The sequence below is a fragment of the Gorilla gorilla genome, chromosome 6, assembly GCF_029281585.2.
Source record: "Gorilla gorilla gorilla isolate KB3781 chromosome 6, NHGRI_mGorGor1-v2.1_pri, whole genome shotgun sequence".
Classification (NCBI taxonomy): Eukaryota; Metazoa; Chordata; class Mammalia; order Primates; family Hominidae; genus Gorilla; species Gorilla gorilla.
In genome coordinates, this window is record NC_073230.2 from 86,311,451 (window position 1) to 86,329,006 (window position 17,556).

Genomic DNA, 17,556 nt, shown 5'->3' on the forward strand with positions numbered 1-17,556 from the left:
TTTGGAGGTTGACAAACCACTCGAGGTAGAAGAGACAGAAGTGGTGGAAGCATTTGAAGCTGAGCTTGGAGGACCAGAGGACTGGGGCTCCAGGAGAAGGGGTGGGAGGTGGGGGAAGGGTGGCAGGGAGCAGCTGGTGTGAGCCCTCATGCACCATCCTGGAGACCCAGGAGTCTTGGGCCTCACAGCACAGCTCAAACCCGTCCAGCAAGCAGGGGTTCCAGCTCCTGCGACACTGAATCCCCCAAATCCCTACAAGTCCCCAGGGGCATCTGGGGACAGTCTGCATTTCAGCCAGGACCTCACCTATGGGTCCTGGGAGCAAGGGGAAAGCATCCCCTTTGCCTGGAGTGTCCTGCTTGGGAAGGGCCCCCACAGCAGGGTGGCTGGGACCCCAGAGAGACCCCTCTCTCGAACCATAGCCCTTGCCTTTTTGTGACCCTGCAATGGAAATATCCCCCAGGAAGGTTACTTTGATGGGGTCAGACCGGGTAGCCCCCGCCCACTCGCTGCCCCAGACTCTTGGACAAGCTGATTCCCTCCCCGAGGCTTCACAGCCCCCCACTGCCCAAGTCTTCAGACCCCTCAGGTAAACCCTTATTTCCAAGAGCTCCCCGGCTCCCATGTCAAAGAGGGGGTGCAGAGACACACTGTGTGGGTGAGTGGAGGGCTGCCTGGTTTCCAACAGTGGTCCCCTTGGGGCACCTGTGCTCCTGCTGCAGTGGACGGCTGGGTGTCTGGAGGAAGGGCTGGAGTGTGGAGACAGCGGTGGGGCACAGCCAGCAGGGGTGGGGATTCCAGGCTGACTCCCTCTGCATCTGCCGAGGGATGGGCTGCGAATGGTTTCTGTCCCCTGATATCCACTTGTTCTTTTTCCTTTCTTTTCTCCCTCTCCTCCCCTCCCCTCCCCTCCCCTTTCCTTCCCTCCTTCCTTCCTTCCTCTTTCTCCCTCCTTCCTTCCCCTCTCTCCTTCCTTCCTTCCCCTCTCTCCTTCCTTCCTTCCCCTCTCCTTCCTTCCTTCCCCTCTCCTTCCTTCCTTCCTCTTTCCTCTTTCTTTCCTTCCTTCCTTCTTTCTTTTCTTTCTTTCTTTCATCTTTCTCTCTCTCTCTCTCTCTCCCTTTCTTTCTCCCTCTCCCTCTCCCTCTCCCTCTGCTCTCTCTTTCTCTCTTTATTTCTTTCTGACAAGGTCTCAGGGTCTTGCTCTGTGCCCGGGCTGGAGTGCAGTGATGCAATCATAGCTCACTGCAGCCTCGACCTCCTGGGCTCAAGCGATCCTCACACCTCGGCCTCCTAAGTAGCTGGGACCACAGATGCACACTACCATGCCCAGCTAATTTTTAAAACTTTTTTAGAGATGGGGGTCTCCGTATGTTGCCCAGGCTGGTCTTGAACTTCTGGGCTCAAGCGATCCTCCCACCTAGGCCTCCTAGCGCTGGGATTACAGATGGGACCCATCACACCCAGCCCCTGTTCTTTCTCTGCTCTTATTTCTGCTGCTTTTTGCCCTTTTCCCCACTAAGTCCAGCCATGGAACTGACGCCAGCTCTCTGATTTTATCTTGTGTTTATTGGGAAATGGTGGTGCCCATCTCTGGGCCAGTCCAGACAGCTTCCCCCTAGGAAGTGAGCCAAGTTCCCACGGCATGTCAGAGTTAAAAACAAGGACAAGAGACAGCGTGAGAGACATAAGAGAGGGGGCACAGAGAAAGACAGAAAAGCAGAGAGAGGGACACACAGGTCCCCTGCTTCCTCTTCTGTTTGTTCATTAATCAGGCTGATGTCAGGTGGCACAAGGGGCACTGGACATCATTTCATGGCTCAAGATCATTGTCCCTAAGTCTGTTTTCCCAGGCTGTCCCCTTAAGAGCTGGGCTGCCGCGGCCACACCCTGAAGTCCATGTCACCCTCCAGCCATTGCTCTCCTGTGGGTGTGCCCGGCAGAGCCTCCAGCTCTGTGCCTGCCCCCTGGAATGCCCCTAAAGCCCTCCCAGCCCCTTACCCAGCCTTCAAGGCCACACTTGTGCCCCTCCTTCATGCAGCCCCCAGATGGGATCAGGAGGCAGGGTGTGCCTCTCTGTCCCTCAAGGGCTCCCTGGTCATCTCTGTGCATGTCTAGATGCCACTGAGATGGACTGGCCTTGATGGCCGGGACTCTATGTCTTAGCATCCAGCATGGCTAGCTGAAGTCAGTGGCTGCAGAGTGTGGGAATGAGTGAGTGAGTGAGTGAATGAATGAATGAATGGGGGAGAACTGAGTGACCCGAGGGAGGCCCAGACCTGGACAGGAGCTTCTGGTGCCTCTTGTCCCTCCTTTTTTTTTTTTTTTTAAGATGGAGTCTGGCTCTATTGCTCAGGCTGGAGTGCCGTGGCACAATCTCAGCTCACTGCAACTTCTGTCTCTGGTTCCAGTGATCCTCCTGCCTCAGCCTCCTAAATAGCTGGAACTACAGGCGTGCACCACCACACCCGGCTAATTTTTGTATTTTTAGTAGAGACAGGGTTTTGACATGTTGACCAGGCTGGTCTTGAACTCCTGACCTCGTGATCCACCTGCCTCGGCCTCCCAAAGTGCTGGGATTACAGGCGTGAGCCACCGCACCCAGACCCCTCTTGTCCATTCTTCTCATGGATGAGGAGGCTGAGGCCTAAGCCGGTCAGGGGGGTGCCAGGACTGGGGCTCTGACATTTTCTCTCCCAGGGGATTCTCAGGATCCCTCTCTGGGAACATGATCAGTGGCTTTAAGGGGCCAGGGGCTTTCCCTCCAGCCAGCCCTGGACTCACAGGCCCCAGAGAACCTGGAGAAGCCAGCCTCGCATGGCTGGGATTTTCATCGGGAGAATCCCACTGGCCACGTACTGGGCTCTCTCCCAGTCCCTGAGATTGGGCTCTGGGCTCAGCACTGAGCAGGACCCAAGGAAGTGGCTTAAGTCTTTGTGGCCAGGCGGTGTCTGCTGTAGAAAGCAGTGTGGCATGTGGCCGGGTGGTACTGTGGTCAGGGAGAGAGGTTGCCTGGGGCTGTCCAGGCTTCAGCCTGGGAAAGGGAGCACCCAGGGAACCAAGACAAGGTGCAGGGCTGGAGGCAGCTTTGGGCTCGGCTGTCGGGGAAGCATATTGGCAGGAGGGGCCTCCTGGATGTCTGGTCAGAGATGGCCAGGGGGCCAAGGACATATGAGAGGCAGCTGAGGGTTGTCGGGCGAGCTGCCTCACGCCTGTAATCCCAGCACTTTGGGAGGCTGAGGCGGGCGGATCACCTGAGGTCGGAAGTTCGAGACCAGCCTGGCCAACATAGTGAAACCCCGTCTCTACCAAAATACAAAAATCAGCCAGGCGTGGTGGCGGGTGCCTGTAATCCCAGCTATTCAGGAGGGTGAGGCATGAGAATCGCTTGAACCCAGGAGGTGGAGGTTGCAATGAGTCAAGATCGCGCCACTGCACTCCAGCCTGGGTGACAGAGCCAGACTCTGTCTCAAAAACAAAAAAAGAAAAAGAAAAAAGAGAGGCAACTGAGGGGAGGGACAAGGGTCATTAGTCCACATGGGAGCTGGCTGAGGCTGGTGCCCAGGGATAGGGGAGCTGAGTGGGTGCAGGCCCAGGAAGTGAGCAATTGCCAGTGACACCGGGTGGAGGGACAGGTGGAGGAGGAGTTGTGAGCTCAGCTGCACAGGACATTACTCCAAATGGGGCTGAGGAGCAAGGGGGACCCCCACACTCCCCACCTCCCAATGCTGAGGCATGTGGGTAGGGGGCTACCCAGGAGGGCTTCAGGGAAAAAGTGTTCTGAAGGAAGAGGCAGGAGGGTGGTGAAGGGACATTTGGGGGCCACCCCTTCTCCAGCTGGCAAAATTGTCCTGTCCCTGCTGGGTGCGGTGGCTCATGCCTGTAATCCCAGCACCTGGGGAGGCTGAAGCGGGAGGATCACTTGAGGTCAGGAGTTTGAGACCAGCTTGGGCCACACGGTGAAACCCGCACCCCACCCCCCACCCCACCCAATCTCTACTAAAAATACAAAAATTAGCTGGGCATGGTGGTGCACTCCTGTAATCCCAGCTACTCGGGAGGCTGAGAGATGAGAATCACTTGAACCCAGGAGGTGGAGATTGCAGTGAGCCGAGATCGTGCCATTGTACTCCAGCCTGGGTGACAGAGCAAGACTCCATCTCAAAAAAAAAAAAAAATTTGCCCTGTCCCCTGAGACTCAGAGGTCAGCCCCTGCAGAGTCCCTTCTGCACACCCCCAGCCCCACCCCAGCCTTAGCAGCCCTCTGTCTGGGCAGGACTTTGTGGTCCTCTCTCCAGTCTGTAGACCAGAAGGCCAGGAAGGGAGGCCAGGCATGGTGGCTTATGCTTGTAATTTCAGCACTTTGGGAGGCCAAGGTGGGAGCATCTCTTGAGCTCAGGAGTTCCAAACTAGCCTGGGCAACATGGCGAGACCCCATCTCTACAAAAAATAAAAAAATTAGCTGGGTGGTGGCACATACCTATAATCCCAGCTACTTGGGAGGCTGAGGTGGGAGGATTGCTTGAACCCAGGGGTTCAAGGCTGCAGTGAGCTATGATCGTGCCACTGCACTCAAGCCTGGGTGACAGAGACCCTGCCTCTACAAAAAAAAAAAAAAAAAAAAAAAAAGAAAGAAAGTTAGCTAGGTGCCTGTAGTGCCTGTAATCCCAGCACTTTGGGAGGCCAAGGTGGGAGGATCGCCTGAGCCCAGGAGTTCAGTGCTACAGTGAGCTATGAAGACACCACCATACCCCAGCCTGGGCAACAGAGTGAGACCCCATCTCTAAAAAAGGAAAAAAAAAAAAAAAGAAAGAAAAGAAAGAACAGGAAGGATCTAATTCCACTGGATCAGCATGAAAGCGGCGTGTGCCTCTGTATGTCCATTTCGCTTTCTCTGTCCTGCTCTGACCCAGCAGATTGGCCTCCAAGGACTGCACCACTGAGACCCCACACTCTCTTGCTTCTCATGAGGTGTGGCCAGTGGAGGCACTGGCATGAGATCAGGGGGCGGGAAGACAGAGCCCAGTTCCCTCTGGTGGCTTCATCCTTTCACCTACAGCCCCTGCTCCTGCGGGGCCCCTCACCCATGGCTACTGCCTGCTGATCCGGGAAACATCACTCCCTCCCTCCCATCAGCAATCAGATCCAGGAGTGCTTAGAGCCCCATTACAGCCAAGTCCCAGGTCACCCTCTCTGATCTATTCTCCTAATGCTGCCCACACCTTTGTAAACGCTCTCAATTGCCCTGTGAGACAGCGTACCATCTGTTTCCTGCCAGGGCCCGACGCATACAGGGTGTGGGCAAGGGTTTGTGAAATGCAGGGTCTTAGAGTTCACCCAGTTCACCTTCCCTTTTAAAAATGTTTCATTTTAGAGACAGGGTCTTGCTCTGTCACAGAGGCTGGCGTCCAGGGGTGCCATCATAGCTCACTGAAGCCTCCAACTCCTGGGCTCAAGCGATCCTCCCACCTCAGCCTCCATAGTAGCTGGGACTGCAGGTTCACACTACCATGTCTGGCTAATTTTTCTTTTGTTTTGTTTTGAGACAGTCTTGTTCTCTGTCACCCAGGCTGGAGTGCAGTGGCATGATCTGGGCTCACTGAAACCTCCTTCACCTGGGTTCAAGTGATTCTCCTGCCTCAGCCTCCACAGTAGCAGGGATTACAGGCATGCACCACCATGGCTGGCTAATTTTTGTATTTTGTGTAGAGACGGGGTTTCACCATGTTGGCCAGGTTGGTCTCAAACTCCTGACCTCAGGTGATCCTCCTGCTTCTGCCTCCCAAAATGCTGGGATTCCAGATGTGAGCCACCACGCCTGGCCTTAACCACCATGCCCGGCCTTAATTTTTGTATTTATATTTTGTAGAGATGGGGTGTTGCTATGTTGCCCAGGCTGGACTTGAACTCTTGGTCTCAAGCAGTCCTCCCACCTCGGCCTCCCAAAGCACTAGGATTAGAGGTGTGAGCCATCTGCATCTGGCCTAACCATTGCTTTTTATGTAAGGGGAAACTGAGGCCCAGAGAGTGTGAGTGATCTGTCTTGGGTCACTCAGCCCCAGGGTTGGGGCTCATAGCTGTTCTGAAAAGGTTCTGGAGAGGCCAGGGCTTATCTCACAGAGGTTGGCAGCCTGTCTGCCCCATCCCCTGCCTGCCTCTCCCAGCCTGGTAGCTTCAAGATCATTTGAGCATTTCCTCCACAGCAGGAGCCGGATGCATCTGCTCCACCTAATAACCCCATTAGGGCCATTTGCGCCTCTCAGGGGCAGGCGCCTGGGAACCCAGCCAGTGCCCTCCTCCCTGACCTCTTGCCCCAGAGGGCGGGGCCCCTCCACATGGCACAGGGTGTCTTTCGGTCTCCTCTCCATCCCTCACCCTCCCCTACCTGCCCATCAGCAACACATTGCTCCTCCTGCCTGGCACCCTTCCAAGGTCCACCTGGCCCAAGTGTCCTGCTCCTTCTTCAAAGCCACCCCTCCCCAAGATGCTGCCTCTGAAGCTCAAACAGTCCATCTCCCTAACAGTTGTGTCCTCTCCTTCTCTCGTATGTGGTAGTATCACTGTCCTCCCCCTAAAGCAGTGGGCACCTTGAGGGCAGAACCTTGCCGCGGGCATCTCTGGCCCCTGGGGTCCGAGCACTGAGCGGGAATCCTGATGATAAGTGTTGCATGAGCTGGGCACAGTGGCTCACGCCTGTAATCCCAGCAGGAGGATCACTTGAGACCAGGAGTTCGAGACCAGCCTGGGCAACATAGTGAGACCCCGTCTCTAAAGAAATTTAAAAAATTAGCCAGACATGGTGCCATGTACCTATAGTCCAAGCTACTCAGGAGGCTGAGGCGGGAGGATCGCTTGCACCCAGGAGTTTGAGGCTGCAATGAGCTATGATCACACCACTGTTCTTTCCAGCCTGGGCAACAGAGTGAGATTCCATGTCTACAAAAAAATTAAAGATTAGCCGGACGTGGTGTCATGTGCCTGTAGTCCCAGCTACTCTCAGGAGGCTGAGGTGGGAGGATCACTGGAGCCCAGAAATTAGAGACTGCAGTGAGCTATGATGGTGCCATTGCACTCCAGCCTGGGCTATAAGGTGAAACTCCATTTCGAAAAAAAAAAAAAGAAACTGCGCCTTTTGCCTTTTGTGTACTCTAGGAAAGGATTGGAGGAAGTGGAGGCAGAGGGCTTGAAGTCCTCCAGCCAACAGGGGGCAGGCTGGGGAGAGGGGCCACAGGGAGGATGCTTGGGTGGAAAGATAGCAAGTACCAGCCATGCTGCCCCTTGGCCTTTGGTTACCAGGAGGCTGTCTGGGCAGGACAAGAGGAGCACCTATCTCAGGTCCACAGTCTGCCAACAAGCCCAGCTAATTTTTTGTCATTTTTGTAGAGATAGGGTTTCACCATGTTGCCCAGGCTGGTCTCGAACTCCTGGGCTCAAGTGATCCTCCTGCCTCAGCCTCCCAAAGTGCTGGGATTACAGGCCTGAGCCACCGCAACCGGCTTTGGGTCCACAGTCTTCACAGTTCCCAAGGCATGTTCACCTTGGTTTAGCCTTACTGTGGCCTTGTGGGTTCAGGGTTACCATCCTCATTTTACAGATAGGGACAGTAAGGCTGGCAGAGAGGCCTGTCCTGCCCCAGGTGACAATTTCTCTAGGATCCTGAGCCTTGCCCTGGTCCTACATGCCCTTGGGGACCTCCTCAGGAGGAGGAGCCAGGGGCAGTGGCGCAGAAAGACTACCCAGGTGTATGATGTCACGGGCAGGCAGGGAGGTATTGGGGCCATTTATTTCTGATAGATACTGGCACAAGCTTTGGGCTAAGGACACCCACCCCCACCGTGATCTAGAAACAATCTCTCTCACCAGACTTGATGGCTCATGCCTGTAATCCCAGCACTTTGGGAGGCCGAGTCAGGCGGATCACAAGGTCAAGAGATGGAGGCCATCCTGGCCAACATGGTGAAACCCCATCTCTACTAAAAATACAAAAATGAGCTGGGCATGGTGGCGTGTGCCTGTAGTCCCAGCTACTCAGGAGGCTGAAGCAGGAAAATCGCTTGAACCCGTGAGGCAGAGGTTGCAGTGAGCCAAGATCATGCCAGCCTGGTGACAGAGTGAGACTCCGTCTCAAAAAAAAAAAAAAAAAAAAAAAATAGTAAAGAAAAGAAACAATCTCTCTCAGGGTCCAGAAGCTTCAGGGCATGTCCCAGCCCAGGCTCTGCAGCCTGGGCCAGGGAGGAGGTGGAGGGACACGTGGGCCCCTCTGGAACCCTTCAGGAAGCCCCCTCGGCGGGAGTGCTGAATGCGAGGTGCGTGGTGTATCTTCTCACACTCCCTGTCTCCTCTGGGCCTGATAGGGAAGTGCTCCTGCAGCTGTTGAAGCTTGGGAGGGGAGGAGAGAGGGAGAGATGATGGATGCTGAAGAAAGGCTCTGGCCGAGATCCCACAGCCATTGGCTAGCATGCTCTGACCCATTGCATAGGGGAAACTGAGACTCCACTGGCCGGGCAGAATTAACCAAAGGGACTTAGGCGATTCCTTCAAACCTCACAAATCTAGCTCATTGCTCCTGCTCCCCATCACTCTCCCCCTCCACCCACCACACCTCAGGACCCCGCTCAAACATTATCTGCCTGTCTCCCCTGATCAAAACCCACTCCCGGCTCCCATAGGCTGCAGGACACAGCCCAGTTCCTCAGCTAGGCACCTGGGGCCCCTGGCCTGGCCTGGCTGCCTGCACCCCTCCTGCCCCTCCTGCCCCCACACCTCCCCACCCCCTTTTTAGTCACTCCCTCTCCCCCTCCTCCCCAAATCCCACCAGGGCTAGGTCTCCCATTTTCTCTAGGAAGCCTTGTGGACACTCTCTGTGCCCCAGGCTTAGGCACCTGAGCTCTGTATGAAACCCTGACACCCCCCCCTTTTTTTTTTAAATGGAGTCTCACTCTGTCACCCAGGTTGGAGTGCAGTGATGCAATCTCAGCTCACTGCAACCTCCACCTCCCAGGTTCAAGCCATTCTCCTTCCTCAGCCTCCTGAGTAGCTGGGATTACAAGCACGTGCCACCACACCCGGCTAATTTTTTGTATTTTTAGTAGAGCTGGGGTTTCACTATGTTGGCCAGGCCGGTGTTGACCTCCTGACCTCAGGTGATCTGCGGGCCTCAGCCTTCCAAAGTGCTGGGATTACAGGCGTGAGCCACCGCACTCGGCCTGTATGGCGTCTTGAGGCAATGCTCAGAGCTTGGTGGGAAAGCAATTCACCTCCTCCTTGGGCTCCTCCCCGACTGGGGTGTCCGCAGGCGGCACCCACTTGCAATCCCAGATGCTGCCACCAGGGGGTGCACAGTGCCCGCTTGGAAGGTGGGCAGGGGCGGGCGGGGAGGAACTAGAGAGGGAGGGGTTAATGCCCAAGGGCCCCGCCCCTCCCAAGAGGCATGGGCGGTCTCAGCCCGGTCCACTCACCAGGTGTATATGAGCACAGCCAGGAGGACCGTGAGGAGGACGGCCAGGAGGATAGACAGGATGGCGATGATGACCACGGTGCCCGGGCTCTGGGGGCCGGGGACAGCCCGAAGTGCCTGGGCTGAGGGCAGTGATGGGGGCCGCACAGGCGGGCAGGAAAAGAAATTTTACCTGACCGGAAGGGGCCCTTGGGCAGAATCCAGACCAATCACCACCCTGCCTCCCCTACCACCACCCACGGCCTGGGGGAAGGGGGTGGCTGGGGGAGGGGCGCCTGCAGATTGCAAGATGGTTGGCTGCCTCTGACTGAGTGGTGAGCTGACCTGTTCCCCCAGCCCATCCTCAGTCCTCAGGACCCCCAGGCCCCAGCCCCCTGACCCTACTGTTTGACCGGAGCCTCTGGCCCCTACCTTGCTGCAGGCGAGTGTCGCTGGACCACTTTGTTTCAGCCACGGGTCCTTCGTCATTCATCACCAGGAACTTCACCCTGAATGGGAGACCCAGCATTGGCCATGGGGGTCCCCCGGAGTCCTGAAACCATCAGACTTGGTGCCTGCAAGTCTGTCCCCTGGAGTCCCAGGCCCTGGCGAGAGCAGCCCGGGGAGGGGGCCGGAGGCTGGGGCGAAAGAGCCCAACAGAATGGGTTCAAATCTAGGTGTGACATTTCCAGTGGTGTGACGTCCCTCCCCCTCTCTGGGCTTCTGTGTCCTCATTTGGGAAAGGTAGGGGTGAGTATTAGATCTCTCAGAACTGAACATGCGTGAATCAAGCATTTAGTGAGGGGAGACCCTGTCTGGATGGAGAGACGCCACCTGAGTGGTCCACACGGCCTGTGGGGACTGGGGCTTGAGGTGGGGAGCCTTCTGCTCAAGAAAAGCAGGATAGGCCAGGCATGGTGGCTCACGTCTGTAATCCCAGCACTTTGGGAGGCCAAGGTGGGCAGATCACTTGAAGCCAGGAGTTGAGACCTGCCTGGCCAACATGGTGAAACCTCATCTCTACTAAAATTACAAAAATTAGCCAGGCGTGGTGGCAGGTACCTGGCCAACATGGCGAAACCCTGTCTCTACTAAAAATACAAAAATTCATCGGGTGTGGTGTCAGATGCCTGTAATTCCAGCTACTCGTTAGGCTGAGGCTGGAGAATCGCTTGAACCCGGGAGGCACAGGTTGCAGTGAGCCGAGATCACACCACTGTACTCCAGCCTGGGTCACAGAGCAAGACTCCATCTCAAAAAAAAAAAAAAGAAGAAGAAGAAGAAAAGAAAAAAAAAAAAGAAAAGAAGGATAATTCATGTAATTCATGAAGGCCTCCCCAGCCCCTGCCTGCTGCTTCCTCTTCCCTTTGGCCAAGCAGGAGCAGGGGACCCAGGCATCCTGCTGGGGCCCTGGTGAGCCTCGTAGGAGCTGCCCCAGGCTCCGGCTTGGGTGCATGCGGACAGGAGCCAGGGCCTGGCAGAGCCGCTCACCTGTAGGGGCCGGGTCCTGGTAGGGGATGGTTGCAGCCAATTTTTGTTGGTTGGCAGTGGGTATCATTGCCGACACGGAGGACATGGAGCTGGCCTCTGGCCTGGTACAGCACCCGGTTGGCCCTCAGTGTGAGATAGTAGCCCCTCTGGGAGAAGTTGGCAGGAGCAGGGATGTCCTGGTTTGTCCGTGGGGCCGTGAAGCTCTGGGTGGCTAAGGGTGTCACCATGGTCAGAATCAGACAGGTCACACAGCAGGATCCCACCCTCACCTTACCAAGCCTGACAGCCCTCCCCGGCCCCATCCCCTGCAGCACCTGCTCCCTGCATCTCCCTGCAACACACCCGCTACTGCCCTTAGGCCCGCAGGCCCATTTCACATAGGGAGAACCGAGGCCTGGCCCCAGCAGCACCCACCGTTGCTGAGGGCCACCACCAGCCAGATGGTATCCAAGTCAGAGATGTTGTGGCTGCTGAACTGGCCTAGAGGCTGCTCCAGCGTGAAGGTGGACAGGGTGAGCCTCCCCGCCAGGGTGTCGTTTGAGAGCTGAGGCACGTAGCTGATGTGCTCTGGGGCAGCTGGAAGGGGAGGGCAGAGAGGAGAGGCCAAATGGGGCAACCAAGCCCCAACAGCTCTGGTCTCCCCCCGCCCAGATCCAGACTTAACATGGGAGCCCCAAGTTACGGGCACTTCCTGGGAGGTCAGGTCCGGTATGAACCAGGAAGCTTTCCCGGCAACTCTATGCCCCATGGGCATGGGTGGGAGGCCTGAGTCCAGCCCCTGGCCCCTCTCTTAGGAGCCTACTGGGGGTGGGCACTGTGGGAGGTCCCACCCTGGCGGTAGGCACAGTTCTCCCGGGCCGGGCCATGTTGGGATGGAACTGGAATTTGGGAGCAGCCTGACCCTAGGCTGAACTCTGCTCCCGACATGCCCAGTGACCTCCAACTTAAGTCCCTCCAGCTCCACCCACATGGTCTAGGTTGTTTTGCTTGATGAGAGGATGCGTGGCTTGGCAGGGGTTGGGGGGGATGGCACAGGAAGGTCCCCTTGGCTGAGACCCCAGGCTGGGACACAGACTGCCCAGAGGGTCGGGGGGCTCTGAAGCCAGAGCTTGGTTCCGAGTGAGTCTAGGACGTCCTCTTCAACCTGCCTGGTTCTCTGCCGCCTCCCAACATGGCCCCAAGGCATCTTCGCCTTCAGGACCAGGTCCCCCTCTCAGACTCCCACCTCATCTCTCTGGGGAAGGGTGGGGGACGAGGACAAGCTTCCCAGGTCTGTACCCCAAAGGGGACTCAGGATTTGCAACTTGGCCTGTGTCCAGCCTTGCTGGTTGGAGAGCTCAGACCTCCCCAACCCCAAATACTGGTCCAGGAGAAGCAGAATGATGGAGTGGGTTTCTATGCGAGTCTCCAGCAGCTGCCCCTGTTCAGTTCAGTTCAGTTCAACTTGATTCATTTACGTTGAATTCAACTCAACTCCAAAGGTTCAGGCTAGAGTCTTCCTTGGGGAAGGATTGTCACGATTCCTTTCTTAGAGCTCTCAGTCCTATCTCTGAAGCCCAGGGCACTCTGCGTGCAGGAGGCACTTAATGTTTAGAAAGAGAAGTGGAGGCCGGGCGCGGTGGCTCACGTCTGTAATCCCAGCACTTTGGGAGACTAAGGCGGGCATATCACGAGGTCAGGAGTTCGAGACCAGACTGGCCAATATGGTGAAACCCTGTTTCTACTAAAAATACAAAAATTAGCCAGACATAGTGGCGCACGGCTGTAATCTCAGCTACTCAGGAGGCTGAGGCAGGAGAATTGCTTGAACCTGAGAGGCGGAGGTTGTGGTGAGCCGAGATCGCGCCACTGTACTCCAGCCTGGGCGACAGTGGGAGACTCTGTCTCAAAAAAAAAAAAAAGAAAGAAAGAAAAAAAAGAAAAAGAAAAAGAAAGAGAAGCGGAGCAGTCAGAGATTGGGGTTGGGGGCAGAGATTGTAGGACTGTATCTCTCAGCCTGTCCAGTTTTTCTTTTCTTTTCTTTTTTGAGACAGGGTCTTGCTGTTTGGCCCAGGCTGGAGTGCAGTGGCACATTCATAGTTCACTGCATGGGCTCAAGCCATCCTCCCGCCTCAGTCTCCCAAGTAGCTGGGATTACAGGTGCACTCCACCACACCCAGCTAATTAAAAACAAAAATCTTTAAAAAAAAAACTTTTTAAAAAAAGGGGTCTTGTTATGTTGCCCAGGCTGGGCTTGCCAGAGCTTCCTGGGGACATGCATTGTCCTGGACATCTGGAAACCTCTCCTCAGGGAAAGGAAGGAGGCAGGAGCCATGTGTGAGAATTTGGAAACAAAGTGAGGTCTTGGGTCTGTCCTGCAGCCTGAGATGCAGCGGGTACCCCTCTGCCAATCCCCACCCTTACTCACCCACGTCTGTCCCAGGCTGGACACAGGTCAGTAGCAGCAACAGCGACACTAGCAGCTGGGACTGTCCCGCAGAGAGCCCTATGGCCGGGCCAAGCCTCCAGCTGTTGTCCATCTGTCTGTCCGTCCGTCTGCAGTGTCTGCAGCCCCAGAGGCTCCCCCGTCTGTAGTCTGTGCTCGGCTAGGGGAAGCTGTTCCTGGCATCTCCTGCTGCCCCTCCCAAGTACCCTCTCCTCTCAAACAACTGGTTGGGCAGGTTTGGGGGCAGAATCTGCCAGCCCAGTGAATCTGGCATCGCCAGGGAGGGGTCTGAAAAGAACATACAGTTGCAAGACAAGCCTGTACTACCCCCCCCTCCGCCCACCAGGAGCGCCTGACCAGGGAGGGGCTGAGGAAGGAGGCGGGGCAGCCTCAGGATCCAGGCTGCCCCAGGGACAATCCCACCAAGTCTACCCCGTGGATCTCCTTGTCCAAACAGTCCCCAATGTAGCGACTCTTCCTTTAGGACCTCAGGTGGGAGGATCACTCGAGCCTGGGAGGTTGAGGCTGCAGTGAGCCAAGATGGCACCACTGCACTCCAGCCTGGATGACAGAGTGGGACCCTGCCTCAAAAAAAAAAAAAAAAACCAACCTAGGAGGAGTTGGTGTCTGTTTTTGGTTCGTAGGGAGTGCCGGTCAAGCAAACTCCCTGGAGTCTCTTTTATTTATTATTATTATTATTATTATTATTATTATTATTATTATTTTTTTTTTTTTTTTTGAGGCAGGGTCTCACTCTGTCGCCCAGGCTGGAGTGCAGTGGTGCGATCATAGCTCACTGCGGCCTTGACCTCCCAGGCTCAAGGTTCTCAGATTCTCAGGCCCCACCCTGGGGAAGGATGGAGGATGAGGACAAGCTTCCCAGGTCCACATGACAGAGGGACTCAGGATTGGCAATTTGGCCTGTGTCCAGCTTTGCTGCTCAGAGAGCTCAGATCCCCACCCTCAATTCACTCCCTTGTGTGGAAGGGAGTGACCCTCACTTTCTAGCACACACAGGGAAGAGGGCTTGGCTAAGAGCACCCAGGAGGTCAGGGCAGGACTGGGGATTAGATCACACCCAAATGCAAGCTCTGTGGCACTCCTGGTATAGCCCTGCTGTCCGCCTGTAGCCTGGCCCTGGGAGGGGGGCTCCCAGACTTCACACCCCCTCACCTCTTTATCCAGGGGACCGGCTCTCTCTTCCTCCTTCATCCCCAGCCTCTGCCAGGGCAGGGTAGTTCCTCCTCGAGACAGAAAATTACCAGATGGAAGTCCAGGCATGGTGGCTCACGCCTGTAATCCCAGCATTTTGAGAGGCCGAGGTGGGTGGATCACCTGAGGTCAGGAGTTCGAGACCAGCCTGGCCAACACGGCGAAACCCCATCTCTACTAAAAATACAAAATTAGCTGGACGTGGTGGCTTGTTCTTGTAACTCCAGCTACGCAGGAGGCTGAGGCAGGAGAACCACTTGAACCCAGGAGGCAGACGTTGCAATGAGCCGAGATCGCACCACTGCATTCCAGCCTGGGCAACAAGAGTGAAACTCCCCCTCAAAAAAAAAAAAAAAAAAAAAAAGATGAGATGGGGCTCAGGGCAGGTGGAGCGAGACCTGTGACCACCTCTCCCCTGGATCGGGGTACTAGCCCCCGTCAGCCTGACCTTCACGCTCTAATTATGCCAGATGTCTTCATTCCGGGAAACCCAACAGATTATCACCTGTGGGCCCCATTTTTGGATGAAGAGGGGCCATTCCCTGAAGGGGACATACCTCAGTTCCCCGAGGGGATTCAGATGTTCACCTCAACTCACAAGAAAAACTTCTGGCCGGGCGCAGTGGTTCACACCTGTAATCCCAGCTCTTTGGGTGGCCAAGGCGGGTGGATCATCTGAGGTCAGAAGTTTGAGACCAGCCTGACCAATGTGGAAAAACCCCGTCTCTACTAAAGATACAAAATTAGCCAGTCGTGGTGGCACGCGCCTGTAATTCCAGCTACTCGGGAGGTTGAGGCACAAGAATCGCTTGGACCCAGGATGGAGAGGCCGCAGTGAGCCGAGATCACACCACTGCACTCCAGCCTGGGTGACAAAGTGAGACTCCATCTTAAAAAAAAAAGAACAAAAACAAAACCTAGGAAGAGTTGGTGTCTGTTTTTGGTTGGTAGAGTGCCTTCTAGCTGTGTCCTCATATGGTGGAAGGGTCAAGGAAGCTCTCTGGGGTCTCTTTTATTTATTATATTATTATTATTTTTTGAGATAGATCTCACTCTGTTGCCCAGGCTGGAGTGCAGTGGTGTGATCATAGCTCACTGCAGCCTTGACCTCCCAGGATCAAGTGATCCTCCCACTTCAGCCTCCCTAGTAGCTGAGACTGCAGGTATAAGGCACCATGCCCAGCTAATTTTTTGTTTGTTTGTTTGTTTGTTTTGAGACAGAGTTTCACTCTGTCGTTCAGGCTGGAGTGCAATGGCACGATCTCGGCTCACTGCAACCTCCACCTCCTGGGTTCAAGTGATTCTCCTGCCTCAGCCTGCTGCGTAGCTGGGATTACTGGCGTGCACAACCACTCCCGGTTAATTTTTGTATTTTTGGTAGAGACGGGGTTCGCCATGTTGGCCAGGCTGGTCTTGAACGCCTGACCTCATGTGATCTGCCTGCCTCGGCCTCCCAAAGTGCTGAAATTACAGGCGTGAGCCACTGTGTCCGGCTGCCCAGCTAATTTTTTAACTGTTTGTAGAAAGAGAGTCTTACTGTGTTGCCCAGGCTGGTCTCAAATTCCTGGGCTCAAGTGATCCTCCCACCTCAGCCTCCTGAAGTTCTGGGATTCCAGGTGTGAGCCACCATGTCCGGCCTGTATAATACAATTTTTCCCTCTCTCACTCCCTTTCAAAAGGCAGTTGAAAGCAGACATCAGAATGTGGGAAGAGCTTGTTTCCCCTTTTTGAAAACACATTCTTGCTCATCGACTCATCCTCTCCTTGGGTCCCCAGAGATGGGCAGGGCAGGTGTTATGACTAATCTCATTATACGGATGAGAAGAAACCTGGGGCCCGGCAGGGAAAGAAACTTCCTGCAGTCCCAGGGCAGGTCAGCGGCAGGGCTGGGACCCAACCCCAGGTCTCCTGTACCCAGGCAGGACTCCCTCTTTGCCTTTTTTTTTTAAATTTAATTAATTTGAGATGGAGTCTCGGTCTGTCACCCAGGCTGGAGTGCAGTGGCACAATCTCGGCTCACTGCAGCTTCCGCCTCTGGGGTTCCAGTGATTCTCCTGTCTCAACCTCCCAGGTAGCTGAGATTACGGGCACACGCCATCACGCCTGGCAAACTTTTGTATTTTTAGTAGAGACAGGGTTTCACCATGTCGGCCAGGCAGGTCTCAAACTCCTGACTTCAGATGATCCACCTGCCTCGGCCTCCCAAAGTGCTGGGATTACAGGTGTGAGCCACTGCACCCAGCCTGTCACCTTTTTTTTTTTTTTTTTTTGAGACTGAGTCTCCCTTTGTCACCCAGGCTGCCATGCAGTGGTGCCATCATAGCTCACTGCAATCTGTCTCCTGGGCTCAAACAATGATCCCGCCTCAGCCTCCTGAATAGCAGAGACTACAGGTGTGCACCACCATGCCTGGCTCATTTTTAAATTTTTTGTAGAGATGTGGTCTCACTATGTTGCCCAGGCTGGTCTCGAACTCCTGGGCTCAAGTGATCCTCCCACCTTGGCTTCCCAAAATGCTGGGATTACAGGTGTGAGCCACTGCACCCGCCCTTGAATGGATTTTAAAAACCCACCTAGGCTGGGCGTGGTGGTGCATGTTTGTAGTTCCAGTCCTTTGAGAGGCTGAGGCCGGAGGATCATATGAGGCCAGGAGTTTAAGGTTGCAGTGAACCATGATCATACCACTGCACTCCAGCCTGGGCGACGGAGTGAGACCCTGTCTCTAAACTAATAATAATAATAATTTTTGAAAGTGTTAAAATCCACCTAGAATTTATTTTTGGTGTGATGTGTGATTCAAATTATATTTTTTTCAAGTTAGCCCATTATTCAAACACTAAAATATTGAAAAATGCATCCTAAGCCGGGTGCAGTGGCTCACACCAGCACTTTGGGAGGCCAACGCAGGCGGATCACCTGAGGTTGGGAGTTCAAGACCAGCCTGACCAACATGGAGAATAATAATAAGCCGAGATCGCGCCATTGTACTCCAGCC

At 55.1% G+C, this 17,556-nt stretch overlaps 1 protein-coding gene across 2 annotated transcripts; it reads right to left on the reverse strand.

Annotated features, from left to right (window-relative positions):
- Window positions 1-7,756: 7,756 nt before the first annotated feature.
- LOC115933185 (uroplakin-3b-like protein 1) lies at window positions 7,757-16,830 on the reverse strand. 2 transcript variants are annotated; one of them, XM_031006944.3, is made up of 7 exons: window positions 14,523-16,830; window positions 13,332-13,637; window positions 11,339-11,500; window positions 10,925-11,135; window positions 9,866-9,942; window positions 9,456-9,576; window positions 7,757-8,376 (listed from the first exon to the last, which is right to left on the reverse strand). In XM_031006944.3, the coding sequence occupies exons 2-7, from the start codon at window positions 13,441-13,443 to the stop codon at window positions 8,268-8,270; spliced, it is 792 nt and encodes a 263-aa protein (XP_030862804.2). In that variant the 5' UTR covers window positions 13,444-13,637; window positions 14,523-16,830; the 3' UTR covers window positions 7,757-8,267. The 2 variants fall into 2 exon arrangements, with proteins under 2 accessions (XP_030862804.2, XP_055248901.1); XM_055392926.2 differs by lacking the exons at window positions 13,332-13,637; window positions 14,523-16,830 and having other exon boundaries at window positions 11,339-11,952.
- Window positions 16,831-17,556: the final 726 nt, after the last annotated feature.